Here is a 25,554-nt window from a genome sequence, read left to right as displayed (position 1 = left end):
AGCTTTGCAAGTGTGCTAGTGATTTTATTGCTGCACCACTAGGAGGGCCAGGGAATACCATAAATGGGGCGCCACTGCTGAGAATGCAGGTAGATGCTGCACAGTCAAGAAGGCCTTTCCCGAAGATCTCAAAATATGGCTGAGAAAGCCCTGCTGTGATCCATCTTTTACTTCATGTCATGATTCTGATGTTGGCTGTGAATCATCAGACTAATGAGATGGGACCGTGGATTTGAAAACGTGTTTCAGGGAACCTTGGAAGCTCGTTGAGACTCTTCAGTGAGGAAACTCACCAGCTTGGCCATAATTATCTTCTCTTCCCACAGAATGTGCAGCTTCAAAGAACCTTTAGATCTCTTCTAAGCCATGCTCTCAATTGACATGGGTCAACAGTGAAACCCTATGGATCTGGCCATTAGGGAGAAACACAGAAAGCTGACTTACATATGAATCAGAGCATTGATTGACCTAGCTCAGGCCTTCAGGCAGAGGTCGTTCCCAGCCCTACCTAGTGATGCCAGAGACTGAACCTCCACTGAGCTTTGGCTTTTCCCTAAAGACAGACATCGGTTGGTGAACCACCAACCTTTTGGTTTACAGTCACGCACGCTCACCAGTTATGCCCAATTGCTTCCCTTTATGAACTGAATGTGATCCTTGGAATGTGACCTGGAATTATTGACAGTGCACAAGGCAGCCATGGCAAAACAAGTTGATCTGGAAAAGGCTCCCGGAAGGTAGAAAACTTTAGACTAAGACGTGCTTACCAAAAAATGGTTTGTGGACACAAACCATTACAAAACACGGTGTCCTGCCGGGGCTGTGGGACTATTGAATACAAATGTTTGTGGATCAAGGCTGTGGGCATATTTGGGCAGGCCTGTGGGCGCACTTGGACTTTTGAGTGGGGGCCATGGACACCACCCCTCTGGTCACTTCTCTCCCCCAGACCAACCTCCACTCCCAAGAGACAGAAAGAGAGAAAGTACATGCACATACAATTTGCATTTCTTGTCTTCTTCTTTCTCTCTGTCCCACCCCCTTGCAAGACTAGTAGAATAGCTTCATTTATTTTGCAGCCAGCCTGTCCTTCAGCCAATCAGATTTGAGTGGAACCCAACCTCATCCAATCACTTTTCCTGTCGAATGAGTGATCAAGAATTTCTACCCATTAAGCCCATCAGAAGTGTGGTTTTACAGTTCTGTCCCATAGTATTTAAAAGAACCCAGTTTCTCCTCAGACCAGCCTTTTGTAACTTAAATAGCAGCCGAATGTCATCCACCTTTTTATGGGGGGGGGGGGGAATGTAGCCTACGTTTACTTTATAATGGGGTGTTTGAATGAGATTGGCATCAGTGCCAGAACAGACAAGCACTCTTACCTAGAAATAATTTTTTCCACTTTAATCTCCCAAATGATTCCTATCAAGTGAAAAGCCACTGAAAGATTTTCAGCATCTGCAAGTTAAGAAAATGCTGCTGAGAATTTTTGGATAAAGTGATGCATATCTCTGGGGCTCGGGAAAGGATTTAAGTCATTCAGCCAGCCTATCCAAACAACTCTTAAGAGTTTATATTTCGTATCTCTCAATTGAAAAGTCAGTCACATTTCCAGCACATTCTGGTGTGATTAACAGAAGAACCCAGAAGGGGACTTTGTGGATAGGAGCTGAATTGATTCCCAGTGGTTGGAGCTATCAGGGGCAGAGAGCAAGTTAAACCAGCAGTGTCTGCAAGTACTCCCTTTCCCCTTTTTTCCCTACAAGTGAATAATAATAATAATAATAATAATAATAATAATAATAATAATATTTTAATATTTATACCCCGCCCATCTGGCCGGGTTTCCCCAGCCACTCTGGGCGGCTTCCAACAAAATATTAAAAGACAATAGTGTGTCAAACATTAAAAGCTTCCCTAAACAGGGCTGCCATCAGATGTCTTCTAAAAGTCTGGTGGTAGTTGTTCTCTTTGACATCTGGTGGGACAGTGTTTCACAGGGAGGGCGCCACTACTGAGAAGGCCCTCTGCCTGTTTCCCTGCAGTTTGGCTTATCGCAGTGAGGGAACCGCCAGAAGGCCCTCGGCGCTGGACCTCAGTGACCAGGCTGAACAATGGGGGTGGAGATGCTCCTTCAGATATACTGGACCAAGGCCATTTAGGGCTTTAAAGGTCAGCACCAACACTTTGAATTGTGCTCGGAAATGTACTGGGAGCCAATGTAGGTCTTTCAAGACCGGTGTTATGTGGTCTCAGCAGCCGCTCCCAGTCACCAGTCTAACTGCCGCATTCTGGATTAGTTGTAGTTTCCGGTTCACCCCACATAGAGCGCATTGCAATAGTCCAAGCGAGAGATAACCAGAGCATGCACCACTCTGGCGAGGCAGTCTGTGGGCAGGTAGGGTCTCATCCTGCGTACCAGATGGAGCTGGTAAACAGCTGCCCTGGACACAGAATTGACCTGCACCTCCATGGACAGCTGTGAGTCCAAAATGACTCCCAGGCTGCGTACCTGGTCCTTCAAGGGCACAGTTACCCCATTCAGGACCAGGGAGTCCTCCACACCTGCCCACCTCCTATCCCCGCAAAACAGTACTTCAGTCTTGTCAGGATTCAACCTCAATCTGTTAGCCGCCATCCATCCTCCAGCCTTTCCCCTCGGACTATGTGTGTCTCTACCTTCACTGACCACAATCCTCCAGTGGGGTGCAATGCGCCCTCTTGTAGATATGCAAGTATCGCCTACCCACAGACACCATCCATCGTAAAAATTACAGCCACTTCCGGTCAGCGCCAGCAACCGTAATGGCGGATTTCCTCTGAACTCCGGAGGAAATCGGCTTCGTGGAGCTGGGGTTCTACCGCTACGGCGAAGCGGGGACCCGAAAAAAAATCACGGGCTCCATTTGTGCCCCCCCCCCGCTGCAAAGGAGCCTTTTTAAAGGCTCCGGATCGGACCGGGGGTAAAGGGTGCGGAGCTGAGAGCTGTCTACCCGTCTCCGCGAAGTGAAGCCGCACAGCCAGGGTCGGAGAGCGCTGATTTCTTTACTGGATAATTGGACTTGAAAACAACTACCCGTGAGTAGGATTTTGTCATACATTTGGAAGAAATTATTAAAGAATTCGGCCGAAACGGGAAAGGTAAAAACAGGAAGTCTGCCTTCCCAGACTGTTAACAGATCAAAAGCAAAGAGACTGTAAAGCTGTGACTAAGAAAGACGAGTTTTTAGAAGGACTAAAATCCAGCACTAAAAAGGAAAAACTCCCCCACTGTTGGCAGGAACAGTGGGGAGACATTTGAAAGACATTTCCCCTGCAAGGAAAAGAAAGTTTTAAAATATATCTGCTGACTTTAAAACCTGGGAACGGACTGCCTATGACAGGGAAGCCGATATGAGGGAACTGTCAAACTGAGAGTGGAAAAAAAGTTTGATTCAGCTCTGCAAAGGATACAGTGTGGACAAAATACATTGGAATTAAAGTAACCTTTTGGGACTGAAAATTTGATACTAAGATACTGGGACTTTATCAGAACTTTATTTGCTATAAAGTTGCAATAAGAAGTTGGAACTGTGACCCCTAGTGTGTGACTGACCTTGGGAGTGTATGTGAGTGTTATGGCAGATGATAAAAAAACAGAGTTGACACAGGAAAAAACTACCAGGTCTGGTAGACAATACAAAGCTGATACTACAAGAAGGCCTTCAACAGCGGGTGTAGCGGGCACAGCAGGAGCTGCTGCCCCACAGGTAAAACATCGTAAAAATTACAGCCATTTCCACCTATTTAACTGCCACTAAAGGGGCCACTCGGTGATTTCAGTGAGGTATAACTCAGTCTACCCCAGGGGTCACCCATCCCTTGGGAGCCAGTGGGCACAGTCTGAATCTCTAGAAAGTGCCATGAGTGCCAGTCACAAAATGGCTCTTGTGGGGCATAACACAAAATGGCGGCTGCAAAGGCTGGGCCAGTGACTACAGGAATTGAGCAGGAAGAACGTACCGTCTCTCGTGCATTGCAAATTTTGAGGGGATCTTTTACTGAGGACTATTATGGGTGCCATATGAGGTACTGTCAGGTATTGTATGCTGGTGCCTGCAGGCTCTATATTTGTGTCCCCTGATCTAGCCTATGAAAGGAAGAATGAACAAAGAGAGAATTCGCCAGTAGGTGTGTTTTATCACCATAGATAGCTCTGTCAGTAGATCATGAGACTCTTAATCTCAGGGGCTTGAGCCCCATATTGGGCAAAATATTCTTTCATTACTGGGGGGTTGGACTAGATGACTCTCATGATGCCACCCAGCTCTACAATTCTCTGATTCTGTTATTCTCAGAACAGGATTAATGGCAAAAGAAAATCAGATTTGTGATGAAAATTTGCAGCAACTACCGAGCATGATCCTGCTAAAGAACTCTTTTTTAAAAAAATATAATTTTTATTAGTTTTTTTTTTAAACATATCATTTTCAACAGTAATTAAACATACTTTTACATCTTATTCAAATTTTTGACTTCCTTTTTTTAAAAAAGATATTTATTAAAGTTTAACAATTACAGAAAAAAGAAAAACAGGCAATAATGATGAAAAAAAAATTACAATACTTCAAAAAAAAAAAAAGTACAACACTAAGGCGAAAAAAGAAAAAAAAGAAAAAACCCAAAAACAATACAACTAAACAATGACATTTAAAAAACATTAACATCCAGTATTTTCATATCATTATCTTTCATTTACTTATTTCCTTGACTTCCTCAGGCCTCCCTTTTTGTATTCTATTTCATAATTGTTCTAGCAAGTCCTTTCCCTCTTTCTCAAATTTTGTTCCTTAATTTATCTTAGCGCAATTTAACCTTAAATTTTACACTTTAACCCATTAACAGTCCATTTTTACTTAATTCTTTGTAACCTTTCTGCTAAGACCATGTAAATCCATTCCAGCATCTTTCTAACATTCATTAATTTTACAATTTTTTTTAAATATACTTTAAATTTTTTCCAATCTTCTTCCATCGACTCTTCTCCCTGGTCTCGGATTCTGCCAGTCATTTCCGCCAATTCCATGTAGTCCATCAGTTTCATCTGGTTTCTTCAGGAAGGTATATTTAAATACCTTCTTCATTTCATTATAAATCATCTCCCAGAATGCCTTAATCTTTGGGCATGTCCACCAAAGGTGAAAGAAAGTACCTTCTGTCTCCTTACATTTCCAGCATTTATTATCAGGCAAATGGTAAATTTTTGCAAGCTTGACTGGTGTTATGTACCACCTATAGATCATTTTCATTAAATTCTCTTTTAAGGCATTACATGCCGTAAATTTCATACCAATGGTCCATAACTGTTCCCAGTCAGCCATCATAATATTATGTCCAACATCTTGTGCCCATTTAATCATAGCAGATTTCACCGTTTCATCTTGAGTATTCCATTTCAACAGCAAGTTATATATTCTTGACAGATTCTTAACTTTAGAGTCTAGCAGTTCTGTTTCCAATTTTGATTTTTCCACTTGGAAGCCTATTTTTTTTGTCCAAATTATATGCCTCCATTATTTGATAGTAATGGAGCCAATCTCGCACTTTGTTTTTTAATTTTTCAAAGCTCTGCAATTTTAGTCTGTCTCCCTCCTGTTCCAAAATTTCCCAATATTTCGGCCATTTAGCCTCCATATTGAGTTTTTTCTGAGCCTTCGCTTCCATTGGTGACAGCCACCTTGGGGTTTTATTTTCAAGCAGATCCTTGTATCTTATCCAAACATTAAACAATGCTTTTCTAAAAATATGGCTTTTGAACGCTTTATGTGCTTTGACCTTATCATACCACAAATATGCATGCCAACCAAATACATTATTGAAACCTTCCAAATCCAACACATCAGTGTTTTCAAGAAGCAGCCAATCTTTCAGCCAACAAAAAGCGGCTGATTCATAATAAAGTTTTAAGTCTGGCAGGGCAAATCCACCTCTTTCTTTTGCATCTGTTAATATCTTAAATTTTATACGAGGCTTCTTGCCTTGCCAGACAAATCTAGAGATATCTCTCTGCCACTTCTTAAAACAATCCATTTTATCCACAATTTGCAATGTTTGAAACAAAAACAACGTTCTTGGCAATACATTCATTTTTATCACAGCAATTCGGCCTAGAAGCGATAACTTCAAATTTGACCATATTTCTAAATCCTTTTTCACTTCAGTCCAACATTTTTCATAATTATCCTTAAATAAATTCACATTCTTAGCAGTCATATTTACCCCTAAATATTTCACTTTCTTAACCAGTGTCAATCCTGTCTCCTTCTGGAACTTATCTCTCTCAATCTCAGTTAGATTTTTCTCCAAAACTTTTGTTTTCATCTTATTCAACTTAAAACCTGCTACCTGACCGAATTCTTGAATCAATTCTAATACTCTTTTAGTACTTGATTCTGGCTCCTGTAAAGTCAATACCAAATCATCAGCAAATGCTTTCAATTTGTACTGTTTGGCTCCTACTTGTATACCTTTTACCATTTGGTCCCTTCTAATCATATTTAACAAAACTTCCAGGACCGATATAAAAAGCAATGGAGAGATTGGGCAGCCTTGTCGTGTTCCTTTCTCAATCTTAAATTCTTCCGTCACTACATTGTTTACAATTAACTTGGCCTTTTGTTCTAAATAAATTGCACCTATACCGTTTCCAAAACCTTGACCAACCCCATCCCCAATAGATTCTTCTTCATGAAACTCCAAGAAATATTGTCAAATTTTTGACTTCCATCAACCCAGTCTGAAAATTTTCCAATCTAATCTCTCAGTATGCATTTCTTATCTTCCCTATTATATTTCAAACTCATAACCAATATCTCTATCTTTTTCTACTTTGTAACACTTCGTATATTTCTCCTTACAAAACTTCTTGTAGTCTTAGCGTAATTTGTTGATTACAGTTGCTCTTCAAATAATTCATATACTTCTTCCAATCTTCTGTAAATCTCTGGTCCCACAGGTTTCGAATCCTGCCTGTCATTTGTCCAATTCTGCATAGTCCATTAATTTCGTCTACCATTCTTCTTTCGTCAGAATTTCTTCTTGTTTCCATTTCTGGGCTAACAATACTCTTGCCGCAGTTGTTGCATATAAAAACAATTTAACATCTTGCCTATTAATGTATTGACCTATAATACCGAGTAAAAATGCTTCTGGTTTTTAAAAAAATGTATATTTCAACATCTTTTTCATCTCATTATATATCATTTCCCAGAAGTTCTTTACTTTTTTGCATTCCCACCACATATGATAAAATGTTCCTTCTTTTTCTTTACATTTCCAACATTTATTATTTGTCTTATACATTTTAGCTAATTTCACTGGTGTAATATACCATCTATACATCATTTTCATCATATTCTCTTTCAAAGCATTACAGGCTGTAAATTTTATCCTTTCATTCCACAACCTTTCCCATTCTTCCTACCAAAGAACTCGCAACTTAGCTTTATTCACACGCATGTGCTCAATGTCCCTCTTACCAATACCATTTAGACATCCAAGATTTAAAGTTTGCTAGATGGTTCACATTCCTTGCAAGTACTTTTGTTGCTGCTATTTAACAGGGATAAGTGGCTATGGAACTTAGGGCTCATTCACACTTCTGGGTTCTGTGATTTCTTCCATTTGTCCCATGATTTCTGGGCACGGCTCCAAGAGGTTTTCCTTCCGTCCCACCGCTTTCCCCAGGAAAATCCCGCTGTCTGCTGTTGAATCTGAACAAACGTCAGTCCGCAGAAAACCCAACTGATGTTTGTTCTGATTCAGAAGTAAACGGAAGTTGTGAATGAGCCTTTACTTTGCCACATACATAAATAACGTAAGTTGAGAGTATTACAAATGGGAACTGTTAAAGTGGGGACAGGTTTTTTCTTTATATTGCTTACAGTCCTTTACAAAAGTATAAAAAGAGTTTACTCACATTCTGTTCCCTTTCTCCTCTCTTGGCTGGGAGCCAAGAGGGCATCTTTCACTCAGGAGAAAGGGACTATCTTCTTATAAGATAGAATCCAAATGTATATTACTTCACTAAGCTTAAGTCTGCCTTCTGGGATCTGATTGTGAACAGAATGTGAGTAAACTCTTTTTATACTTTTATAAAGGACTGTGTCGTGTCTTCTATTTTAAGAGGGGAAAAGGGGAAATTACCAGAGTGATTATTATAGAGGCTTAAGCGAGCCTGAGCAAACGCTGCCATTGCAAACTTAAAATAAAGGGGAATGTTTTACTCTGCTGATATTTTGGGAACTTGTTAACACAAGTTGGATAAGGATATAATCACACAATATATCCTCTCCTGCATCCCTGAACATTCCCACATTATTTACATCACGAGCATGTATCCAGAGACCCCAGTTCTCGCGTTCTGAATGTGCTCTGTCCTTAAGTTATGATTCAGTAGTTCCCCTGTTGATTGTCACTCTCCTTACGTGAAACTGGTTGGGCTTTGGACTGTTGCTGGGTTTGCTCAGTCAGAAAACCATCACTAAGCTGGTGCTTTGAAGCTGACTCATGAAACATGTTCTTTCCATTGTATCTGTGCCTTTCTCACCTTTTTTGTGGCAGCTTTGAAAAAGCAAATTCCGTGTTAGGGATCATTGGGGAAGGGATTAAAAATAAAACTGCCAATATAATAATACCATTATACAAGTCTGTGGTGCTATCACGTTTGGAATGCTTTGCACAGTTCTGGTCACTGTGGGTAAAGGGATATTGTAGAGATAGAAAGAAAAAAAAGCTTTAGAAAAGGGAAACAAAAATTATCAAGAAGATGGAGCAGCTCACCTATGTATTTCTTTTAAGTGGCTGGTGCACTTCCTCGCAGGACAAACTGTTGTGTTTGCTTTTACTTAATTTGTGGGTTGAACAAGACCTTAAATTTGTGAAATTTCTGTTCTGAGTTTTGAATCACTTGATGGTTGTGTAAGAAGCTGATTGATAGAAAATCAATGTGCTGTTTCACATTGCAAAAGATGCTGCGTTTTTTCCAGAATTATAACCTAGCTAGTGTCAAAGAGACGACATGCTGCATTTTCAGATTTTTATATCCCCGGGTGCACTTGCATCACACTCAATTATGTGAGCAAAGTGGGATTTACTTCTGAATAAACGTGAATAGGATTAGGCTGAATATACAGGATTATATCCCTCAATAAAGTCAGGAGGATGTAGCCACAGTACTAGGTAAAAACAGAAATGTTGGTTTAAGGGTACTGGGAACTGTAGCTCTGTGAGGGTGAAACCACAAAACCACAGTTCCCAAAATTCTTGGGAGGAGTGCTGTAGTGCGTGGTGTGTATAGAGCAGGCAAGTAGATCATGATCTACCGGTAGATCACTGGACATCTGTGGTAGATCACTGGTAGATCATTGCCCCCCCCCAAGAATGCTCAACAACTTTGTCTCCCTTAAAAAAAGCTCATCAGCTTTGACCTGAAACCCCCAAAAAGGGGGTAGATCACTGCCAGTTTTGGAAGTTGGCTACCCCTGGTACAGAGCACAGAAAGGAAAACAAGACCAAAATAACTTGGTAGGACAAAATTGGTCTCTTGGCTTGTGCCTCTCAGGCACCTATGCATTTGCAAGGTGAAGCCATTTGCTTTGGGCAGTGAATCTGACCCCTGCCCCCAATGTTACACTGCTGCCAGCACTTCATTCATGCCACCAGCCTTGCCACTGCAGCTGCCTTGTGGCAGCACGACTGTAGCCACAGGTGAGGGCACCGTTACGGCAATGGGTCTGGCAGCAGCACAGTTGCATCGGTGGAGGCAGTGGGGTGAGGACCCAGATCTGCAGGGGGAGGTGGCATCGGGGCACCTTACCTACGGGGGCCAAAAATCTTGGGCCACTCCTGCTCTCGGGACTAATTCCAAGAGGTGGGTCCACTTGTTCAGTGCCAGATTCAGAAACGTGGAAGTAATCTTGCTGTGTAGCTCTGATCCCAGAAGATCTCACTTACACACTGCCTGCTAGGGCTTGGTTTGACAAGATTTTGGAACTGCTTGTTATAGATAGATATCCACACAGATAAGCCTTTCTGTTCACCCAAATTTTAATTTTGATTTCCTAGCAAATGTGTTCCCATTTATTACCTGTGTAGGCTTAAAGGAGGAAAAAAAGATGGAGATGACCAGCAATTTTGAGCTGTTTATTCTATGATGATGATGATGATGATGATGATGATGATGATGATAGTGGTGGTGCAAAATGACGTAGATATATTAATGAATTCATTCACGTTCAATAGTCATTTGTAAAAGTCATGGTGTTAGTGGGCGCATTATAAATTGCAAAGAAGAACTCTGCATCTGAACTCCTCTTGCCTCTGGTGAGCCTGGGAAATGGACGTAGGCAGAATTATCTTGGTTGTTAGTGAACTTGTAAAAAAATAATCGTAGAGTTGGAGATAGTGAAAGAAATGCAACAACAGTAGCTGCCTATTGGGGACGCAGGTGGCGCTGTGGTCTAAACAACTGAGCCTCTTGGGCTTGCCCATCAGAAGGTCGGCGGTTCGAATCCCCGGAACAGGGTGAGCTCCCATTGCTCGGTCCCTGCTCCTGTCAACCTAGCAGTTCAAAAGCACACCAGTGCAAGTAGATAAATAGGTACCACTCCAGCGGGAAGGTAAACGGCATTTCCGTGCACTGCTCTGGTTTTGGTGTTGTGGTTTTGTGCCAGAAGCGGCTTAGTCATGCTTAGTCAGAAAAACTGTCTGCGGACAAACGCTGGCTCCCTCGGCCTGTAAAGCGAGATGAGTGCCGCAACCCCAGAGTCGTCTGCGACTGGACCTAACTGTCAGGGGTCCTTTACCTTTAGCCACCTATTGAGTATGTCATGGAAGTCCAGCCCTGGAGTTACGAGAGCATAAACAGCAAAAAGGAAACAGGGCTGAAGAGAAAGGAGAATGGGGTTGAGCAGTTAAAGAAACAAGTGGGGCAATTGATCAAGACCGTGAGTAGGAGTGACCAGGTGAGACAGATCTTTGCAAGCGTGATAACATTCTTCTCCCCACCCTGCTAAAATGCACTGCCCTTCATGAACTCACTTTTATCTGGCTTTATCTGCAGTCGGCGCTTAGCTGATTTCAGTTCCCTGCTATGGGCAGATACGGAATAAAGCTGCAAAAATACTCAAAAGAGATTGACTGACGTGTTGTTGTTTTAATAAAACTAATGCTGCAATCCTAAGCACATTTAACAAGGGAGCAAGAACTCTGTAGGGTTTGTTTCCAGAATAAACCCAGTTAGGACTGCTGTGAAATTATACGTGCTGGAATATGGTGCTGCTGTTTCCCTAATTGATGAGCTGCTCCAAGAGCAATGCTTGGCTTCTTTTGGAAGATCGCCCAAACTAGTGGCATGCATATAATACATCTGGGGTTTTTTACATACATAGACAAACTTGAATATAGGTGGAGGCAAACAGCATAGGCCAACTTTAGGTAGCGAGTTATATCCATTATCCCCAGAAAGAGATATTTGTGACCCTAAAGATTCCTTCCATTCTTCAACTCAGCCCCTAATACTTCAGTCTGTCTGCTTCAATCTGGGTCCCCCTGTGAGAGCAGATGATGTATCATCTCCTGAACATTCAGATGGGTTTCACATTCAGGGCCGTCTTTATCCAGGGGTGCGGGGCACCCAGGCGCCGAATTCTGGGGGGGCGTTAAATGTATACCTACTGTATACCGGTCCCTCTTGATTGGCGGCAGTGAAAAGCAATGGAGCGAAAGTCCCCGCCCCCCTCCTCCGTTGCTCTGTTACTCAAATACTCGTCAAATATTCCTGACGAGCCAGGAAGCAAAAGCAGTTTTATCCGTTGCGTCGTTGTTACAGGTGAGCAATTTCCCCCCTTAAAAATAAAAAAAAGGTCAATAACTTTGGCTTCCCCCAAAAAAAGCTCAATAAGAGTTAATTGGGGGGGCGCTGGGCGGATCTTTGCACCCCGGTGGTGCATATGCTGGAGACGGCCTGTTTACATTCCACACCATTCTCCAATAAAGCAAGGCTGGATGGGGAACTTGTGGATCTCAAAATGTTGGACTCCCACTGGTTCCAGCCTGCATGGCCAATGGTCAGGGATTATGGGGATTGCATGGGAGGTTCCCCAACCCTGCCCTAAAGAGCCATTCATTGAGCATCTTGGGTCATTAGCAAACAATTTGATCCATAGCAGATATCCAAAACAGAGACATACTTGGCCAGCATTCATAACAGTAGGCTTAAAAGATAAATCCCCAAGAAGCAAAGGTTATTCTATAGAATGAAGCCAGACTAGGAAAAATAGGGAAATTTGATATTTTATTTCTAAGCTTCATTTGTCTTTTTCTTTTATGTGAAATTTATTTCATTGTTTATTTTCCCCGCATGTTTATAGATTGCTTAATAACAGAACAGTCTCCAAGTGTTTGCTGTTAACTGTGAAATGTATGCAGAAAATCCCATTCATATTCTCCCACATAAATTATATAATGCAAAATCCACTTTGCAGATTTCACAGATATAAAATTTAATAGACTCAAACTTCTGCGACGAAGATCCTGCTTCCTTGGTTGCTCAGCTGGATGCAAAATACTATCTTCTCCTATCAGCAGGGAGCAAACAAACCACTATATTTTTCCAATGCCTCAGTTGGGTGCAAACAAATTCTATCATCCAGTAGCCCTGGACGCCGGAAGCAAACAACTTACATAAAGTGTGAAGGAAGGGAGAAAACCAGCACATTAAAGAAGGCTAGGATAAAGTCTTTGCAATCCAGAAAATTCCTTCTGCACTGTGGAACAGTTTGCAAGACGGATGTGCAAGAACTTCGCAAGAGGAAAAGCAGGTTGCGTCCAGAGAATCTGTACCATGTGAAGACACTTGCTTCACGCAGCTAATAGTGGGCATGATTTGTGAAAGGGTTTGCACATCCAGTTTTCTCCCCATTCATTCATTGCTCCCTTGATTGTTATCTAGTCAGAGACTGGGCTTACTTTATTAACAGATTCCAGAGAAAGGTTTGGTCTGTCTTTTTAAATGGGGGAGAATTCAAACATGCAACCCACACGTTCTCACTGAAGCAGTGCAGTCCAAGAACTTCTTTGCCACATGACTCTTCTGATTGTGGAAACTGAGTCCTGTATACCTGAAGGAGCGTCTCCACCCCCATCGTTCAGCCCGGACACTGAGATCCAGCGCTGAGGGTCTTCTGGCGGTTCCCTCATTGTGAGAAGTGAGGCTACAGGGAACCAGACAGAGGGCCTTCTCGGTAGTGGCGCCCGCCCTGTGGAACGCCCTCAAAGAGATAAACAATTACTTGACATTCATTTTTTTTTTTCAAATAATTTTTTATTAAAGGTTTTTATAACAACAACAAACATATAACAAATACATAAGCAGACAAAAACAAAAACAAAACAAAAAACATGTACCATTTCATATCTTAATTTCTTAAACCTTTCTTCCCCGACTTCCTCATGCCTCCCTTTTCTGTATTCCAAATTCTTGTCAATTACTCAGCAAATCTTCCCTTATTTTAATTTAAATTTAATCTAATCTTCCTTATTCTCCTTGTCTTAACCCTTGCTAATAGTAACCATTTACTTTCCAGTCCAGTCCAACATCATTCTAACTTTCGTTAATTTTGTAATATTTCTTTAAATAGTCCTTGAACTTTTTCCATTCTTCTTGCGCTGCTTCTCTTCCCTCTTTACTTGACATTCAGAAGACATCTTAAGGCAGCCCTGTTCAGGGAAATTTTTAATATGTAACGCTGTACTGTTTTTAACACTTGATTGGGAGCCGCCCAGAGTGGCTGGGGAAACTCAGCCAGATGGGCGGGGTATAAATAATAAATTATTATTATTATTATTATTATTATTATTATTATTATTATTATTAGACCTGACTTGCCCACTAATTCCTACCAGCAAAGTGCTTTTCCAAGCTGATTTGCTATTTGGTTTGATTTAATTGCATTTTAGGTGCCGAGGATAGGAAGGAAGAATAGGACACTTTTCGTTATTATTTTTTTTTCTAAAAAAAGTTTTCATAATACCCCACTTTTTAAAAAGCAAAAAAAAACCAAACAAAAAACTCAGTTGCTAATGTGTTGTTTTCCGATCCGTGTAATCAGGGGTGGTTTATTGTCTGTTTAAATGGCAACAATGCAGACTTACCAGCAGGCACCACAGATTTCTTAATTCCGCCTCTGACCTCAAGCTTCAAAACAAAATTTTCCCGTTGCCAGTTTCCGTGTTTATCTATTAAACGACAGACGTGGTTTTGACAAAGCCAGAGTAAACCCTGGTAAGCCTTCGCTCCATTGTAACGATTTCCCAGCAAATAACGCTGTGGGGAAAATGGGATGTATTTCAGAGATGTGCTTAGTATTGGACTTGCTCTTGTTAGAGCACTGGTTATTAATATATCTGCGTACAACAGCAGCCAGGGACCTGTTATTTGCTTAACGGAAAGCATACGAAACGTAAGAGAAGTTATTGTGATGGTCAGATTAGCAGCCGGGAGCAAACGACATGTGATTCATCCGTCACATCTGGCGTTTATCTGTCTGCCCCACCCATGTTAAAACATGGGGTTTCTTCTTTGTGAATCTCTGCATGTGGGGATGAGTGCCTTTTCTATTCCTTGCTACTTTGGGGACAAGAGGGTTGGAGTGACGCAGCTCAAGACACAAGACACAGTATTCACATGCAGAACAGAAAGTAGGGTTGAGAAGAACCTGCAGTGGTCATACTTTGTCGCAAGAGTTCCCCCCCCCCCCATTTCTTGCTCACCTGTGTGGGGTGTTTTGCCTTGGCAGCCCCAGCTGCTGGAGTAGACCAGCGGTCCTCAAACTTCTTTTCTACGGGCCACACTTTCAGAATAAAAATTTGCTCGCACCACACCGAGAAAACATTGGAAAATAAAAAGAAAACAACTCCTGGGTGCGCTTGATGTATCACATAGAACACAGCTACTTTATAATAGGAACATGGGTCATCCTTAAAGTATAAAATAATGCAGCTACATAAGAACATGAATCCTTCTCAAAACAGAATTATAAGCAAGCCTCTTATATATGCACCATATAAACTCAGTGAGAGGCGAGAGCTTGCTTTTGCTGGCTATTCTCATTTATATTATGTCTAATTTGAAATAAAAAAAACCTCTCATACATATCCTTGTTAGCACACAAAAGCCTTTCTCTTTCATGTTCTTTCATACTTGTCAGAATTTTTTTTGAAAATATATCTATCCATATTCTGCAATTTATTTATTTATTTATTTGTTTGTTTATTTTGTGTGTGTAGAGATAGATGATAGGTAGAAAGATAGATAAGATAGATTAGATGATAGATAGATAAAGATGATAGATAGATAGATAGATAGATAGATAGATAGATAGACAGACAGACAGATAGACAGATATAGATAGATAGATACTATGCTATACTGAAGTGGTCCTTTGATTGTCCTTGAATCTTCCTGCCACACCTTTTGAGAATGACTGGAATAGAGCACGGTACAGTGGTACCTCGGGTTACATACGCTTCAGGTTACATACTCCTCTAACCCAGAAATAGTACCTCAGGTTAAGAACTTTGCTTCAGGATGAGAACAGAAATCGTGCGGCGGCAGCGGGAGGCCCCATTAGCTAAAGTGGTACCTCAAGTTAAGAACAGTTTCAGGTTAAGAACGGACCTCCAGAACGAATTAAGTTCTTAACCCGAGGTACCACTGTATTGGTGTTTTTGTGGCCAGAATACTTGTCATGATCTTAGAAAGTGAAGGTCCAGCTGTGTGCTCAAGCTGCAGAGAGAAGAGGCCTTGAGCAAAGTGCTCTCTTCCAAAGTGATCCTCAAGGAAGCACAAAGCCCTGCTAAGGAGATGCCGCCCCATCTTGCATTGCACTGCTAGCTAAAGTTATGGCTCTCCTGTGTTTTTATCCTTGGTGGTGTGCTGCGTTTGGCTGCTAAGTTGTACCAATTGAGGTTAAAGGGAGAGAAATTCCTTCCGCCGGGTGTGGAGGTGGTGCAGAGTTGCACCATGAATGGGGACCTGGCCACTGGATCGAAGGGCTCACTCCGCGCATGATGCAAGGTGAGGTGACTGCCTCAGGTGGCAGGATCCACAGAGACAGCAGATCAGCCCTTCAAGGAATGCATCGCCCGTCACTTCTGCCACTGCCGTGGTCGCAGCAACGACTGCAGCATACTCTGTAGAGGCTGGATATGCTGTCTCCTCAGCAGCTTACACCCCCCTCCCCAAATACCACCTCTACAGTGGCCTCTTGGTGAATAGGTACCTATGACATACCGTATTTTTTGCACCATAACACTCACTTTTTTTCTCCCAGAAAGTAAGGGGAAATGTCTGTGCGTGTTATGGAGGGAATGCCTACAGGTGGCAGGGGGGATCTGCTGCAGTCGTGAGCAGAGGATCCATGGTTCCCCTTCCTTCCCTCCTCCGTGGCTCGCTTTGAAACAGCAAAGCGGGAGAAGAGCTGCTGAGAGGGGAGGAGAGAGGGACAGAGAGCCTGCTTCTTTAAAGGAGCAAAGCGGGAGAGGAGAGGAGCCGCTTACACGAGTGTAAGCAGCTCCTGTCCGGTTGGTTCCTTTAAAGCAAGCAGGCTCTCTGTCCGTCTCTCCTCCCCACTCAGCTCGCTACATAGCAGCAAAGTTTTTCAGCTTGCTAAGCCAGGGATGAGTGGGGAGGAGGGAGAAAAGCAGAGCCTGCTTGCTTTAAAGGAGCAAAGCGGGAGAGGAGAGGAGCCTTCTCCCCTTAAGCCCCTCTCCTGCATCATTAGCAGCATCCTTCTCCACCCACCCCACGCATGTTCCTTCTCCCCTAAAACCCCTCTTTTGCATTATTAGCAGCATCCTTCTCCACACACTCCTTGTCCCTTGAGTGCTTTTCCTTCCCTCCCCACTTAAAACATGGTTACAAAGCACGGATCCACATGGATCCTCAGGATTTTTGCACTGGGTCACCCCAAATTCACCATCAGATCACATAGCATGTCCATGGCTACATCTTGCACCAAAAAAATCACACACCCACTGTTGCCTGGGGTGGTGGTGCAAAAACGTGGTTACAAAGCATGGATCCACATGGATCTTCAGGATTTCTGCATTGGGCTACTCCAAACTCAGTGTCAGATCACATGTCTGTGGCCACAGCATGAACCACAAAAATCATACACCCACTGTTTCGTTTAGAATATTTTTTTCTTGTTTTCCTCTAAAAACTACGTGCGTGTTATGGTTGGGGGCGTGTTATAGAGCGAAAAATACGGTATATAGGGTGTCCTGCTGGCATATTTTACATGGCAGCGGTACAGCCAGTCAGCTAGTATATTTTAAATACAGTGGTATCTCAGGTTACAGACGCTTCAAGTTACAGACACTTCAGGTTACAGACTCCACTAACCCAGAAATAGTACCTCGGGTTAAGAACTTTGCTTCAGGATGAGAACAGAAATCGCACGGCAGCAGCGGGAAGCCCCATTAGCTAAAGTGGTACCTCAGGTTAAGAACAGTTTCAGGTTAAGAATGGACCTCCAGAACGAATTAAGTTCCTAACCTGAGGTACCACTGTGTAGGATTTCGTCCCAAGTCTCTTTCAGTGGGACTTACTCAAAAGAAAGTGAACAGAGTGTTGTAGCTTTAGATGGCCTCGAATCTTTGCAACCTGGCAGGTGTTTGGGGGCAGGAATTTACAGAGTGGACACCAGCATGGCTAAGCCAGGACGGGGCAGTAACACTTATGCATTTCAAGGGTTGAGGACTTACACATAAGGTAAAGTAAAGGGACAGCTGACCATTAGGTCCAGTCGTGGCCGACTCTGGGGTTGCGGTGCTCATCTCGCTTTATTGGCCGAGGGAGCCGACGTACAGCTTCCGGGTCATGTGGCCAGCATGACTAAGCCGCTTCTGGTGAACCAGAGCAGCGCACGGAAACGCCATTTACCTTCCTGCCAGAGCAGTACCTATTTATCTACTTGCACTTTGACGTGCTTTCGAACTGCTAGGTTGGCAGGAGCAGGGACTGAGCAACGGGAGCTCACCCCGTCGCGGGAATTCGAACCGCCAACCTTCTGATCGGCAAGTCCTAGGCTCTGTGGTTTAACCTACAGCGCCTATGTGAAAGCCTACTTGCATCTGTGCTCAATAATGTTGTGGCCACTTTGATTCCAAGATGATGCTCCTGAGCTCACAAATGCAATAATGTTTTAACCCACAGCGCCACCCACGTCCCACATACATACATGCATAATTTTGTCCGCCTGCCACCTTTCCACAGTTCAAACCATGCTCAAACACAGAGAAAACAGATAACTGCAGCATAGCAAAAGTATTCAGAAACAACAAACAAAACATCAAAAAATGCACAACCAAACTGAACCATTTCCACATAAATTGCACGATCGAAAATAAAGATGAAAAAACAAAAGCAACAAACTTCCCCTGAAAAACAGCACACCAGTATAATCGATTGAGCTTGCACATCGCAGTGGATGCAGTTAGGTCTGTGCCCTTAGTTTGCCTGTTGAGGCAAAGGAGATGCAAAGGACAAAAGCCTCTTCAGGCATCCCTCCAAGTGTGGGCAGCCTTTTACATTAAGTCTTCCATTTAGTGGAGGATAAAAAATATATTTTTTAAAAAAACCCCATATGCCTGCAAGGGGATGGAATGGTGAATTCACTGAGTTCTTTTCTAATGTCCAAAATTCTCCCCTGCCAGAATGAGAGCTTTTGGGCTGCTACGGTTGTTATTATTTTTTAATGTTCACATCGCAGCATCTTCCATTTGACTATTTTCAAGCCCAAAGCTTGAGAAAGGCAGCGCAATAATTGAAGATGCCTCCTTTCCCCTTGAACTGGGATCCACCTTCAAGTGAGGAGAGGGCAAAAGAGGTGATTGTCTTCTAACACTTTCACCCCCCAGACTGTAATAATAATTATTTGTTTATTTGTTTATACCCTGCCCATCTGGCTGAGTTTCCCCAGCCACTCTGGGCAGCTCCCAACAGAATAATAATAATAATAATAATAATAATAATAATAATAATAATAATGCAATAAAACATCAGACATTGAAAAATTCCCTAAACAGGGCTGCCTTCAGATGTCTTCTAAAAGTCAAGTAGTTGTTTATTTCCTTGACATCTGATGGAAGGGCGTTTGACAGGGCGGGCGCCACTACCGAGAAGGCCCTCTGCCTGGTTCCTTGTAGCTTCTCGCAGGAGTTAGGTTAGGAAGGAGGTTGTGCCCCTCCATGGGCAGAACCAAGATACTGTATTTTTCGCTCCATAAGACACATCTTTTTCTTCCTAAAAAGCAAGGGGAAATGTCTGTGCGTCTTATGGAGCGAATGCGTGGTCCCTGGAGCTGAATTACCCAGGGGCGAAAAGCAGATTGTGCTTTTTTCTTTTTCTTTTTTTTTGAAAGAGGAAAGTGGGTGTTGAAACAAAGCCACTAATGGGCAAGAGATCAGGGAGGGAGATCAGGGATGCTAGCAATAAAGGAGGCTGCCTGGGAGGGGGGAGGTAAAGACAGTGAACTTGCAAGGAGAGGAGACAGGAAGACTAAAGCAATGAGGAGAGAAATTAGAAGAAAAGGAGGAGCAAAAAACTGCTCCAGCTAAGGAAAAGACACTAAGGCAAACAAGAGGGAAGGGAGTGTTGAAAGGAAGCAGCTGGTCGGCAAGCGATCGGAGAGAGAGATAAGGGATGCTAGTAATAAAGGAGGCTGCCTGGGAGGGGGGAGCTAAAAGCCTATGGATCCTCAGGATTTTTGCATTGGGTGCGTCACCCCAAATTCACCATCAGATCACATAGCATGTCCATGGCTACAGCCTGCACCAAAAAAACCACGCATCCACTGTTGCAAAAGTGTGGTTACAAAGCACGGATCCACATGGATCCCCAGGATTTTTTGCATTGGGCTACCCCAAACTCACCGTCAAATCACATGTCTGTGGCCACAGCATGAACCACAAAAATCATACACCCACTGTTTCATTCAGAATATTTTTTTCTTGTTTTCCTCTGAAAACTACGTGTGTCTTATGGTCAGGTGCGTCTTATGGAGCGAAAAATACGATCAGATGGATGGGAAAGGGCAAAAGGAAATCAAGGATTACAGAAGGAAAATTAGAGGAGGAGTTTAAACAGTTTTTTATTTTTTCAGTGGGGGGAAAATGGACTTGAGGGTTAAAAAAAATAAAAAAAATGAACTGTTTTCTCCTTTAGAGAAAATGCTTTTAAGACAGGATTTTAAAATTTTTGTTCAGCTGCACTTTACCCTGTCAAAATGGGGAAACTGTTGACATACTTAGCTCCTGCTCTGCGACTTCTCAAAGGCATTTGGTTCATCACTGTGGGAACAGGAAGCTGGATTTGAGGGGGCCCAGGTCTGAGGCTGCAGGCTTTTATAATTCATTTTAGGATCTTAAAGTAACAAGGACATGTCTAGAATTGCTAAGACAATAACTCTCACATATATTTCAATTTCCCCTAACATTTCTATTTCATTTCTCGTTACTGGGGGAGAATGGGGGGGGGGGGAATTGTACATTCGTCAGGGCTTCAAAATCTTTAGCCAAATTTCACCTACATAATCTGGAAATATATTGGAAGAACGAGGGTCTTCTGCAAAATATTTCAGCCTGGAAGTAAAATGAGAAATGCCCCTTGTTTTTTGTTTATCAAGAGAATAAAACAATTATTCATTTGTGGGATAATAAAATGCTGCTTTGACTGTCTCTGCACAACAGGTGTGCCAAGTCTCTTAGGGCGACTTTACATACTACGCTTTAATTTGTGAGTGCTAATGTTTGTGTCCAAGAAAACACACAACTAAGCAATTTATGAATGGTGGCTTTGGTTTCATTTTCTGTGTGGGGATACTGATATATATGTATCCGATTCCTGATACATAAACCTGGAATAATACACGTTTGCTGCTTCTCCTGTATTACATGGCACAGTCTTCTTCTGATACTCCTACTCAGGTTGCAAAAAGTATATTATGTCATTGCCATGTTCTGTTATGCAAAGAGGGGGTCCTCTCTCTAGACCAGGCACCCCCAAACTCGGCCCTCCAGCTGTTTTGGGACTACAGCTCCCATCATCCCTAGCTAACAAGACCAATGGTCAGGGATGATGGAAATTGTAGTCCCAAAACAGCTGGAGGGCTGAGTTTGGGGATGCCTGCTGTAGACTTTCCTACAGCTTGACAACAAAAAAAGTCCTCGTTTTAGGAATATGTTTTAGAAATCCTTCAAAGCTAAATTGGAGTCTGCATTTACAATGACTATTTTTGTTTGTTTTTCAGATTTAACTATTTTTTAGGGGCAAAATCCACTTTTTAAAAAGTTTGCGTGTTCTGCGCTTTAATGTGATGCTTTGCTCATCTATAACAATAGCAGTGGGCCAGGTCTTGGTTGATTATCCAAACCTGGCTTTGATCTTGAAGGTACATAAATACTTAGGAGCACCATAGTCTAGCTCAGGCATCAGGTACCCATAGGTACTGATTGTGTGAAGGGTCTGTAAGGAATGTGCCTGCCTATAGTCCCATTCCCTAGATGCTGGTGTGCACGCCAGCCATGCCCCCTAAGCAACAAGGGATGAAACTCAGTCTAGATGCATACAGATGTACCGTATTTTTCGCTCTATAGGACACACTTTTTCCCCTCCAAAAATTAAGGGGAAATGTGTGTGCGTCCTATAGAGCGAATGCAGGCTGCGCGGCTAAGCCCAAAGCCAGAACAGGGAGACGGAGCGCTGCGGAGCGCTCTGTCTCGCTCTTCTAGCTTGGGGTTAGCTGCGCAAAGCCTCTGCAGGGCAGCGGGGTGAAGGCACCCCGCTGCCCTGCGGAGCCTCCAAAGGCTGTCCCCGACGCCTGAAGCCTTTGGAGGGCAGCGGGAACTCGCACTGCGCTCCAAAGGCTTCAGGGATCTTTGAGGCTGGCGGTGGGGGAAAGCAGCGCTTCCCCCCACCGCCAGCCCCACAAGCTCGGGGGGCAGCGGGAAGGCGGCTGGCTGCCTTCGCGCTGCTCCCCGACCTGGTCTTTGAGGCTGGCGGTGGGGAAAAGCAGTGCTTCCCCCTGCCAGCCCCAAAGAGCAGGTTAAAAGGAACCTGAGGCCTCCAGAGCGCAGAGGGAACTCCCCCCCCCCCCGCGCTCCAGAGGCTTCAGGTTGCCTTCACTGAAGCCTGGAGAGCGAGAGGGGTCAGTGCGCACCGACCCCTCTCGCTCTCCAGGCTTCCAAAGTAGCTGCCTGAAGCCTCCAGAGCGCAGTGGGAACTCCTTGTTTTACAGGGGGAGAATAAGAAAAACAAATTTCCCTGTTCTCCCCCTCCTATGGTCCAGTGCTTCCTATAGAGCGAAAAATACGGTATGTGTCAGGACTACTTCCATGAGGACGCAAACTCTGATCAATCTGGAATTGTCTCCTGTGCACATAAGAAATTTGTATCAGCCATGCCTTAGCCGGAGTTGTGGCCAACTCATGCACTGTCATCCAGGAAAGAAGCTTGACCCACACATCTCTGAGAGCCCACGGATATGTTCTTACTGAAGAGGGCTGACGAATTCGTGTTGCTAGGAGGGATATATTTAATGCTTGCATCTGCATTGGGGTGCTGAACACACCTTTCTTCTCTTCCTCCCCCCCCCCCTTCTTTTCTTTTACACAGGGACGCATCTGCAGAAAAGCCGGGAAATCAAAAAAGTCCTTCAGCCGCAAGGAAGCCGAAGCAACATTTAAGAGCTTGGTGAAGACCCATGAAAAATACGGGTGGGTGACCCCCCCTGTGTCTGATGGCTGATGCCACGTGCAACCCGCTCATCAGACGCTAAACAAAACAACACGACAACGATGAAGTACTCTTTGACATTTCCTCAATGCTGTATACCACATCCATCCTTTTTCTACTTCAGCTTCTGTTAGATGTCATGAATGTCATGGAGACATCCAAATTATTTATGAACAGATCTGTTTACAGAGGGAGGGAGGGGAAATGTTGTATAAGATTATATTTTGAAACTGGCGAATGATCGGTTGATCATTAACAAGTCACTTTAGCGCAGATGTTGAGATTGTATCACTTGCCCCCTTCCCCACCCCGCCCTCTTCTTCCATCTGAGCCACACTTGTCGCCTGCTTCTCCCCCCCCCCCCGCCCCCCCCATGGCACAGCAACACCAACCGGGCGGTTCTGGAAATTCCATCCATCGTTGCTTAGTTCATTTCCATGTAAAACGAAGCAGTTAATATTTAAATAAGGAAGCAGTGCATTGCAGATTCATGTTTGCTGTGCTGTTTTTAATCTATGTTTCCAAGCAGGTCAACCTAACTTGAAGATGTGTTTTTTTTTTTTTCCTGTGGAGCTGTGGTCTGCTGTGGCTAAAATTTAGACCTCATTTGTGCTCTGTAATATGACCTTTGGTTCATAAAAAAAAGAAAAAAAGCAAATTCTTGCAAAGACAGACGCTCTAGTGTTAAAAACAAAAAAAGGCAAAAGCACCCAGTTGGTCAAAATGTGCTAGCTATGGTGATATTGTGGTGTGCTGTTGTTCACCAATAAAACCAATGTGATCATATGAAGGCTTTGACACCAGATGAACCCAAGTCAAGGGGCAGTGAGGAGCCAAATGGTTTTCCTCTTCCCAATAGGACAAGGTATTTTTGGAACAGTGTATTTACCTTTCCGCTTCTGCAACGATTGAACAAAAAAGTTAGACAAAATGCAGAAGAGTTAAGCTTAAGTGTATGGTATTAGGTTCGAAATGATGGTCTAAGTACAAAAGCAAAGTCAGATTTTTAAGACCTAAGGCATTTCTGTGACTATTTGTATGCCTGGATTTCCCTACCCACCCAACATAATAGATAAGTACTTTTGAGTCCCATGTCAGAGAGAATCAGTTAACATATAAATGTCCAGCAGGGTCACTAAGAATTCACATTCCCTCTTCTATCAAACAAGTTTTTAAGACTTCATATAATGTTCCTAAGAATACAAAGGGTGAGTTTGAAATGTGGAACCCAAATGGAGAATTGTGTTGGACACATTCTAAATAAAATCAAGCAAACAATTGAATTGCCTCAAGATTTAAGTCATTCTGTTTGCAGGACTACTGTGTAACACTAGAAATCTTACAGATACATTACATTATGAATACTTTCACAGCATTTTTGGTAAAGACCCTAGGAAGTTATTGATCGTGAAAGGCGATGAAAAGAAAAATTGCAACACACTCCCAAGCATATTGACTCAGAAGTAAGTCCTGCTATGTTCAGTGTGATTTGCTGCTTAGTAAGGATGCTGAGGACAGAGGGCTGTTAAGAAGTTTTCCATCACAGACAAAACCAGGCTATAAAGACATCTGCATGAGAAAGCGAAATGCTCATGTATAAGGCGTTTGGTAGCAGTGATAACAACAAACCAGACACAAGCCACCTTTGAAGAGTATTATTTTCCTTGCACATCTAATGGTTTTCCCATTAGGGAAACTTGCATAACGAAGGTGCTTCGTTTTGTCCAAGTTCCAGAAGAGCTAGTGATTGTGTATCGGAAGCATTTTACTGGCCTGAACAAAATTTTACCTTCTTTGCTGATTCCCAGAAATGGAGGGCGCAAAGGCAGACGACAAACCAGAAAATGTTTTTTTCCTGTTTGTGTGCATGTGTGAGCTGTCCTAGTGCATATGATTGCACAAAAGCACCATAAGGGTGTCTGCAATTTCCATTTACGTGGGTGCACTGTGAAAGCTGAGTGAAGTGACAACAAACACAATTTGAGCGTGAGTTTGGACACACTGCTTCTAGGCCTTTGTTTGAATGACTTCTTTCAGGGGTTGGAAGGGGGAATTTGCACGTACTTGGCAATCTTTCTTGACAAAACTGCATGCCCTCATATAACGGAAATAAAAACATAATGTAAAACAGGCGCTCCCCTTTTCTATCCCCGATTCGGGGATCTTACTTTCAAACAGAAACACAAGAGAAATATGTAAAGGACACATATCGCAGAAAAGCTCAGGCTCATGGCATCAATCTGAGAGAGGGTGCCCTTATGCCCTAATCAACCGTTTTGCCAGACCTCTGACTCTGACCCAAATTCTTTGGGTTTGGGGTTGGCCAAAGACCCCATCTCCAAGCCTCTGGTCTCACTAATCTTTCTCTGGACCACATGCCAAAGCTGACATGGGCCCGTCCCAACCAGAAATGGAAATACAAGATTAAAATACAATTAAAATATTGAAACATTAAACTATTAAAATGCAGCCTCATCACAGGAGGAGAAAGGAAAAAGAAAGAGGGGGAGGGAATCAAATTGGCTCCAAGCCAAAGGCCAGGCGGGACAACTCTGTCTTACGGAAAGAAATCAGATCCTGCAGGGCCCTGGTCTCATGAGGCAGAGCGTTCCACCAAGCCGGAGCCAGTGTTGAAAAGTCCCTGGCTCTGGTTGAAGCTAATCTAACTCCCTTAGGGCCCGGGACCACTAGGGTGTTGCTATTTATGGACCTTGAGG

At 43.1% G+C, this 25,554-nt stretch overlaps 1 protein-coding gene across 1 annotated transcript in view; it reads left to right on the top strand.

The window, feature by feature from the left end:
• UBE2QL1 (ubiquitin conjugating enzyme E2 QL1) overlaps window positions 1-24,113 on the top strand; it is a 33,583-nt gene extending 9,470 nt beyond the window's left edge. Inside the window, exon 2 of the mRNA XM_083624789.1 lies at window positions 22,718-24,113. Coding sequence (XP_083480915.1) covers window positions 22,718-22,849 — 132 coding nt within the window. The 3' untranslated portion in view covers window positions 22,850-24,113. The remainder of the gene's footprint in view (window positions 1-22,717) is intronic.
• Window positions 24,114-25,554: the final 1,441 nt, after the last annotated feature.

Source organism: Podarcis filfolensis (genome assembly GCF_964270895.1).
Source record: "Podarcis filfolensis genome assembly, chromosome: 7".
NCBI classification, from domain to species: domain Eukaryota; kingdom Metazoa; phylum Chordata; class Lepidosauria; order Squamata; family Lacertidae; genus Podarcis; species Podarcis filfolensis.
This window is presented reverse-complemented; position numbering and strand designations above follow the sequence as displayed.